General features: G+C 36.1%; 1 protein-coding gene across 1 annotated transcript; it reads left to right on the plus strand.

Annotated features, from left to right (window-relative positions):
- On the plus strand, positions 2,432–5,860 carry LOC107606105 (serine hydroxymethyltransferase 4). The gene is made up of 4 exons (XM_016308082.2): positions 2,432–3,982; positions 4,386–4,788; positions 4,980–5,072; positions 5,281–5,860. Exons 1-4 carry the CDS (start codon positions 2,834–2,836, stop codon positions 5,505–5,507), a joined length of 1,872 nt encoding a protein of 623 aa, XP_016163568.1. The 5' UTR covers positions 2,432–2,833; the 3' UTR covers positions 5,508–5,860.

The following is a 9,086-nucleotide window of genomic DNA, read 5'->3' on the forward strand; positions in this document are numbered from 1 at the left end:
TTATATTTTATACTTGTAACTAATTTTTAAAATTTATTAATTTTTAATAAAAAAGAAGATTCAAATAAATTTTTTCTTTTTATAAAATATGTGTTTTTTTTAATAAAATAACAAAAACATATTTTTAATAAATCATATAGTTTTTATTAAAATATCATATTAAATTATTATAAAATAAAAAATAAAAAAATAATTTAAAAACTAATTTGATTCGAGTTTTTTAATTTTGATATGGGGAAGGTGCTGGTGTTTCGCAGAGTTATGGGGTTTTGGGGTGTTTGACGGAGCTGTGACGGCGTTGATGAAGAAATCGGTGGCACCGATGGGTGGGACGGAAATCGGTGGGACCGATTACTGCACTCTTAGCTAACGTCTTCCAGCACCCACAAATCCGTGGCACCGATTTAATACCCCTTAGCCTCTCCTTCTCCCTAGCACAAATCGGTGGCACCGATTTAATACCCCTTAGCCTCTCCTTTTAATACCCCTTAGCCTCTCCTTCTCCCTAGCACAAATCGGTGGCACCGATTTAATACCCCTTAGCCTCTCCTTCTCCCTCACACAAATCGGTGGCACCAATTTCTTCCTCCTCAAATCGGTGCCTCCGATTTCTTCCCCCAAAATTCCAAAAAAGCAACGCCGTCATAACAGTGTAAATCACCCGTAATCATCATATCCCAGCATAACTCACACCCCCAAATCATATCTAAAAAAATCAGCCATTTGATTCACACCCTTTCATTTAAAAAATTAAAATGAGTCGCCTAATATAATTTAAAGAATTAATTCTCTACAGCGTGACATGTCATACGATGCTTAATGAGTTATAGCTCAAATGACATAGTCTTCCAATAATTTTTTTTTTACCGAAGATATGGAGACTCGAACCCGCAACCTCTTAATTGAGTATGTGAAGACTATACCATTTGAACTATTGCTTCTTGGCAATTATTTTGTAACACTTGACACTAATGATCATTATGATATCACATATTTAAACATAAAATAAACTTGAACTAAAGATATTCATCTTTACCAATTTCAAGGATTCTTTTGGTACAAATAAAATATTTAAAACAATTTTAATAAAAAAAATGTTAAAAACATTTTTATTATAAAGGGAAAGTATGAGGAGTCAATGGAATATTTATACAATGTGCACAATGGAAGTTTAGAGAGTATTAGAGATATAATCATTAATGTTACATTTTCCCATCAGCTGAAGCTTTTGGGATGAGTGGTATCATGCATGGTATTAAAGCTTTAGATTCGAAAGATCAAGAGTTCGATCTTTGGTGAACCCAAAATCTAGTCATGTGTATTTAATTACATAATACCATAATACCCAAAATAATAAAAAACTAACAAGTAAAAAATTAAATAAAAAAATTAATCACTCTAAATTTTTTTTTTATCTTGATGTAGAGTCTAAAAAAAATAAAAAGAGTAAAGTATCGTTTTTGTCCCTAACGTTTGGGGTAAGTTCTAAAGTTGTCTCTAACGTTTCAATCGTCCTATTTAAGTCCCTAACGTTTCAAAATTGACTCAATGTTGTCCTGCCGTTAGGGATCCGTTAATAGAATTGACGGCAGGACAAAATTGAGACGATTTTGAAACGTTAGGGACTTAAATAGGACGAAAACGTTAGGGATAAAAACGATACATAAAAATAAATTTTAATTTAATTTTATCTTTTAATAATATTAATTTTTTACTGTACATAGTATTCAATTATTTTTCAATTACATCTAAATAAATTACACTTAATCGCATTACTTTCATTTTAAATAAATTTATTTTTTTATAATTTTAAAGAATTTTGATACATTAGAGACAAAAGATATAATTTATATTTTATTGTATATATATTATTTTTTTCTTTTCTGCAAGTTTATATATTAGTCATTTTACAAACATTTCATGAGAACTAAAAATCTTTAAGAGTAAAATTATTAAAAAAATTATTTATTTAAAATAAAAGTAATATGATTAAGTGTAATTTACTTAGATGTGATTAAAAAATAATTGAATATTATGTATAGTAAAAAATTAATATTATTGAAGGATAAAATTAAAATTTATTTCTATGTATCATTTTTTTCTCCCAATGTTTTTGTCCTATTTAAGTCCCTAACGTTTCAAAATCGTCTCAATTTTGTCCTGCCGTCAATTCTGTTAACGGATCCCTAACGGCAGGACAACATTGAGTCAGTTTTAAAACGTTAGAGACTTAAATAGGACGATTGAAATGTTAGGGACAACTTTGAAACTTACCCCAAACGTTGGAAACAAAAACAATACTTTACTCAAATAAAAAAAAAAAACCGGGGATTGTTGACCCCTACAAGTACAAGCTGTGAACCTAGACATGATCACATCCACATTAAAAGTCTTTAAAAACCCCTACAATCACAAGTTTCCACTCCACGCATCATATTTCCCTTTCCTTCCTTTTATTTTTTGATTTATGGACTTCGTACGAGTTTTCAATTTTCCGTTTAAGTTGAATTACGTCTTCTTAATGTATCCCCATTTTCCATCTTCATAGCTCTCTCACTCTTCCTTCCCCCTCTTTCTCATCCAGGTTCATTCCCCTTTCTTCTTCTTCTTCTTCAACCTTTTTTCTTCCCCTCAAAATCTTCGCATTCTTTCTCTCTTTCTTTCCATGACTTCCACCATTTCCATGCAAACAACAATACTTTTTTCTTCTTCATCACCATCGTTGCTTTGTTTTCGCTGTCTCTGTTTTCTCTGTTGTTCCGATTGTTCCTGAAGAAGCTACCCACAAACCTAATTCCGTTCAAAATATAAACTTTTTTCTCTTTCTATCGCCATGGATGCTCAACCAGGTTTATCTCTCGGCTTGAACGCGCATATCTCATCCCCTGTTTCTTCTCACTCTGCTACGCTCACTGATAACTCTTTCTCATTCCCCATTCCAAATCCTTCCGTTCCGTGGCAGCAATTACTCGTCGACGAAGACTACAAGCCTCTTGATAAACTCAAACACGAGGAAGAAGAAGAAGAAGAAGAAGAAGAAGATGATGATGATGATGATGATGTTGATCAAGAAGAAGAAGAAGAGGAAGAGGAAGAAGAAGAAGAAGGGGGAATCATAGACGAAGAAGAAGAACAGGAACAAAAGGAACAGGAGAGGAAGCAGCACCAAACGATTAACTTCATGGGGCGTTCTTTTCCGGTGAAGAGAAGGCATATAGAGGGTTCTGAATCGTACTTCCCTTCAAAGCGTTTCGCCGAGGACTCGAATTCGAATTCAAATTCAAATTCAACGGTCGAGGGGCGCAAAGCTTCGGTGCTGTCATGGGGGAACCAGCCACTTGGAATCGCAGACCCCGAAATCTTCGAGATCATGGAGAAGGAGAAGAAAAGACAGTTCAAAGGAATCGAATTGATCGCTTCGGAGAATTTTGTGTGCAAGGCAGTGATGGAAGCATTGGGAAGCCATTTGACTAATAAGTATTCTGAGGGAATGCCCGGTAACAAGTACTACACTGGGAATCAGCACATTGATCAGCTTGAGTTTCTATGCTGCGAGCGTGCTTTGGTTGCTTTTGATCTTGATCCTAACAAATGGGGTGTGAATGTTCAGCCATATTCCTGCACTTCTGCGAATTTCGCGGTTTACACGGGTCTTTTGCATCCTGGAGACAGAATCATGGGAATGGATTCTGCTTCTGGGGGACACTTGAGTCATGGCTATTACACTATGAGTGGGAAGAAGGTTTCTGCTGCTTCAATTTTCTTCGAGACAATGCCTTACAAGGTTAATCACTTAACTGGGTACATTGATTATGAGAAGCTTGAGGAGAAAGCTATGGACTTTAGGCCAAAGATACTTATTTGTGGTGGGAGTTCTTACCCTCGAGAATGGGATTATGGGAAGTTCAGGATGATTGCTGATAAATGTGGTGCAGTGTTGATGTGTGACATGGCTCATGTTAGTGGTCTTGTGGCGGCTAAGGTGATGGATCTTCTCTATGATCCTTTTTATTACTGTTCTACTTATATGACCTATTGTTTAAGGATTTTGGCTTTGTGTAGGTTGCATTTTAGAAAGGTAATTGCACATCTGAAAAGAAAATCAAGGTTGATATCTAATAAGATAAAACTACATTATAACTACACTGCACTTGTTTTTCTCATCAAAGACTGATAGTGGATTAGGAAGTTTGCTGCCGATTGTCTATGGTTTTATTTCTAATTTTAGTCTAGTCATGGCTTTCTGTATAAAATATTGTTAATTGAAGAAATGCTATATGTATTTCAACTTTAAACTTTGTTGGAGTTTCGGAACTCCATCAATTTTAGAAAGTGCTTGTTTGTTGAATGTGCTTTTATGTATATTAAGAGCTGTTATTTTACAGGAAGTGGCTAGTCCATTTGATTACTGTGATATTGTTACCTCAACAACCCACAAAAGCCTTCGGGGTCCAAGGGGAGGCATTGTTTTTTACAGGAGAGGAGCGAAACCAAGGAAACCAGGCCATGTTCATTATCATGGAGATGATGTTAATTATGATTTTGAGGAGAAGATAAACTTTGCTTTGTATCCATCGTTACAGGGAGGTCCTCATAATAACCACATCGCTGCTCTTGCCGTGGCTTTGAAACAAGTTGCAACTCCAGAGTACAAAGCATATATGCAGCAGGTGAAGAAAAATGCGCAGGCATTAGCTTCTGCTTTGTTGAAAAGAAAATGCAGATTAGTGACTGATGGAACCGACAATCATCTGTTGCTTTGGGATCTAACTGCACTTGGCTTGAATGGTAACTCCTCAATCTGCTATTTTTAGCATATATATGTGAAATTAGTTCACTATTTTGATTAATGTTCTAATCTATTTGCTTTTGTGGTTATTTCATTCTTTGGGTGTATTACTCTTGATTTCTGTTAAGATTTTCCCTTCTCTTATGTTGGCATGATCATCCTCTCTAAACAATTATATTATGTAATGCAGACAGAAATTATGAGAAGGTCTGCGAGGCATGTCACATCACTCTAAACAAATGCGCCATTTATGGTTCTACTTCTCCTGGAGGAGTGAGAATTGGTGAGTATTGTAGATCTTAAAATATTACAGTATATTGGTATAGTTTCAGTTATCTCATTCTTTTTGGCTCAATATGTTTGTACTATTTCTCCATGCTTATCATATGATTCTCTTTCGCCATCAAAACATCATATTCTAGGAAAGCACAGATGATCCATGTTATGTTGTTTTCTATTGTTTTAGATCCCTTAATTTCATGTGTGTTCAGGTACCCCTGCAATGACATCAAGAGGGTGTGTAGAGGAAGATTTTGAGACCATAGCTGACTTCCTTTTGAAGGCAGCTCAGATTACCAGCAGCATTGTACAGCGGGAACATGCCAAACCGTTCAAGGATTTCGTCAAGAATCTTCAGATCAACAAAGATATTTCCAATCTCAGAAATCAGGTCGAGGCATTTAGTTCCCGGTTTGCTATGCCGGGATTCGATTTCTGATTCGAAGCTGTGAAGAGTGTCGAATAATTTTGCTCCTGTAAATTAGACATATGCAGAAGATGAAATTAAGCAGATATACATACCACACTTTATACATCACACTTAGGAATTGTTTGCTTGCTACTCACTTTGAGAGTGCACAAATTATTCATTCACAATTTTTGTGGCTATCTTTGTTTATGAAGCAATTGCAGTAATTAGTAACTACACCACACTGCAATAACAGGAAATAGGATATGTTAGTTCAAGTGTGCATGCTATTTCTACTATTCTCCTAAACAATTTTTCCGAACCCCTTCACTCCTCTGGCGCCATTTTACACGGATCAGTGAAAAATGTTTCAAGTTTTCATATACCACACCAAAGAAAAGAGGGCTCAAAGAATTGTGCTATTGATCGTGCATGTGATAACTATTTTCATAAATATGTGAAGTTATATATCTGTTTTACTTTTTTTTTTCTTGTGTCTAAACAAAAGAAATGACCAAAGCAAACACCTATATTAAATCAGAACTCACTAGGCTCTGACTAAATCACATGATTGGTATTACTTCTTGTTCCATATGTAGCTATCCAAGATGTTGATAAAAGATCCTGAATTTTGTGAACTAAATCAACAACTTCAGACGTGTATCCATAACTAGAGTCATGCAAAAGGTGCAGAACGTCCAAATAATCCGTTTCACACAATGTCTCTCAAATCGTAGTCTCAAACTAAGACAAACCCCCTCTAGACTGTAAAAAGGTCACATCTGGTGATAGACCAGGGAAGAGAACTACCAGAACAGTCCGAGATCCAACCCCCATTAGAGTCTCTAATAATACAGCCAAAACCAGCCAAACTCAAATCAGAGAATAAACTTGCATTATAATTAACTTAAAGCTATTACTTACAGGGGTTCCCAGTGCCAACGATTCTTGAAGGTGCTGAAGGAAGACCATCGGTGCATATAAAGTCTCAGGTTCATGACAGTGCTTCTGATTAGGGCAACCACCTTGTGATCCGTCCAAAGATTCTCGACATTGAGAACATCATTACATCTATGTCTCTACAACCACCACACTTCGGCCCCAAAAAGAACTTCATTACTAGGCACGACCTTTCTAAACCGAGCCTCAACGGAGGTGCTTTCAAACGAGTCAATAAAGCGGTCTAACATTTGCCAAAGACTCTTGGATTTAACACAGTCTCGCAGGTAATGTTCAATTGTCTCTTGAGCTGCATTGCATCTCTGGAACAAATGCAAACTAGTTAGATGCCGCCTGAACAGGAAAGACTCCGTCAGGAGAGCGTTATGAAACCCAAGCATAGTGAATTTGATCTTCTCCAAAAAATTTAAATGCCAAAGCCAGCTCCAATTACTATTTTCATTCCAATTCACTTTATGCTTCAATAACCAATTGTAACATTCTCTTGCACTGTACCCTTTTGTCCTTGCAGGCCACCAACTCCACCCCGGATCCAGGTCCGCTGAATTTGGGTAGGGAGGGCCGCAAATGAATTGCTTAACTGTAAGAGGAATTGTCGTAGCAAGCGTATCTACCACCCAAGATCCATCACGCCACAAATCAGATACTATAAATTTCGACTCAGATATGTGAACACAGGGAACAAGATCACAAAGTCTTTTAAACAGGGTCCATTCATTATACCACACGAATTGCTGCACATCTACTAGATTTGACCTAAACCCATCTTTAAGAACCTTATATGTTTTAAGAATGTTCTTCCAAGTGGCCGACGCATTCTATCCAAGACTACCACTAAAACAATTCGAATTTCGAAGGTATTTTTGCATCACAATCTGCACTCACAGTTTGTTTTTATTATTGAAGCAATCCCAAACCAACTTTCCAAGAAGTGCCAGATTAGCACAGTATGTATATCTAACACCTAAATCACCTGCCTTTTTGGGAGTAATGGCTACTTCCCATTTAACCAATGGCAACCCTCTCCCATTATTATGGCCTCTCCAAAAGAACTGTCACATCAGTGAATCAATCTTTTCATATGCATACTTTGGAAGGCAAGTAACCTGCATGTTATAGATCAGAATAGAAGCCATTACCGACTTAACCAAACAAAGCCTTCCTGCCTTATTCAGCAGACACTGTAAAACCCTCAAAATTAGTAAATAATTAGTTAATAAATTAATTATTAATCAAAGAAATTGGAAAATAGAATTTTATAGTTTAATGAGGTAGAATTAATTAAAACATGAATTTTGACACTAATTTTAAAGAATTTGGTCCAATTGAGTTGAACGGGCCGAATCAGGTGAACCGGGCCCAAGGCCCAACCCAATACCCATTTAAGGGAAGAACACAGTCACTTCTCCCTTAAACATAAGGGAAGCACGCTGAAAGCTGAAAACTTTGGGGAAGGGGGGAAACAAGAACCCTAACCCACTCTTGATTTCAATCTTCAATAACTTTCAATCCGGAGCTCCGATTGACGAGCCGTCAGCGATCACGCGTTCGTCTTGAAATTCTCTGCAAAGCTCACTAACCAATTTGGTAAGAAACCCAATTTTTCTTACCCAAATCTCCCCTCTTCAGTTTCGAATTTATGAAATTTTTGTATTGAGGATTATGTAATTTTGATGTCTTAGGACCGAATTAGCTTGCGAAAATTGTTGGGATTTGTTCATTTGAGCCGTGGGTGAGGTAAGGAACCCCTAATTTTTGGTGAATTTCTAATTTAGTGAACTCTACGTTGATTATAGTAATAATATGTGATATTAGATTGAATTTGGATATTGGTTGGAGTCAATTGATGATGTGGGGCAAGTGATGCTAAGTTGAACTTGCTTGATTGAGAATTTGGAGTTTGAAGCTTGGATGAGAAGGAATTTTGAAGGGTTTTGTGGCTTAGAGAGAAATTGGCCAAGGTATAGTTTTGGTTTCTCGTATTTAATATGTAATGTCTTGTAAAAACTTAGGCTAGACGACCTAAGATAAGTTGGATTGAGAATGTTGGATTTGATTGGTAGTTTAGTTGACAATGTATGTTTGATTTGTTGAGGCATGATAAATTCATTGGTTTTGTGATATGAATATAGTTGATGATGGTGGAAAGATGATATTTGAAGTGTATGAGGATGTAGCTATTGATAAGTATGTATATTGTTATATTGAACTTGAATTGTTGGATATGATCATGATGATGTATATTAAAGATGTTGTGTTGAACATGGGTTGTTGGATTGAAAACTTGATGGAGATGGTAAATTAGTGTATTGAGGAATGATGTGGTGTAGTTGAGTTTGGTTTTGAGCCACTATGGTAAGATTTGGTAAGTTTTAAAGGGGTTGGGGTTGAAATATTTTGGAAATTGAGGTTTGGCAAAATTCTGCATAATCTATTTTCTGGCAGCAGGTTCGGACGCTTTTTGGGAACGATCTAAGCATCACAATTGGATGGAATTAATTTTTCTTTAATCTCTGTGATGTATAGATCAATCCTACAAAATTTGGTTAAAGTTTAACGGTTGGATTAGGAGATATAAAGTTTTGAAGTTTGTTACTTTAAAGTTGATTTTCTGTTGCTGTATAATCAAACCAGCAACTTTCCAAGCTT

Source organism: Arachis ipaensis, chromosome B07, assembly GCF_000816755.2.
Source record: "Arachis ipaensis cultivar K30076 chromosome B07, Araip1.1, whole genome shotgun sequence".
NCBI lineage: Eukaryota > Viridiplantae > Streptophyta > Magnoliopsida > Fabales > Fabaceae > Arachis > Arachis ipaensis.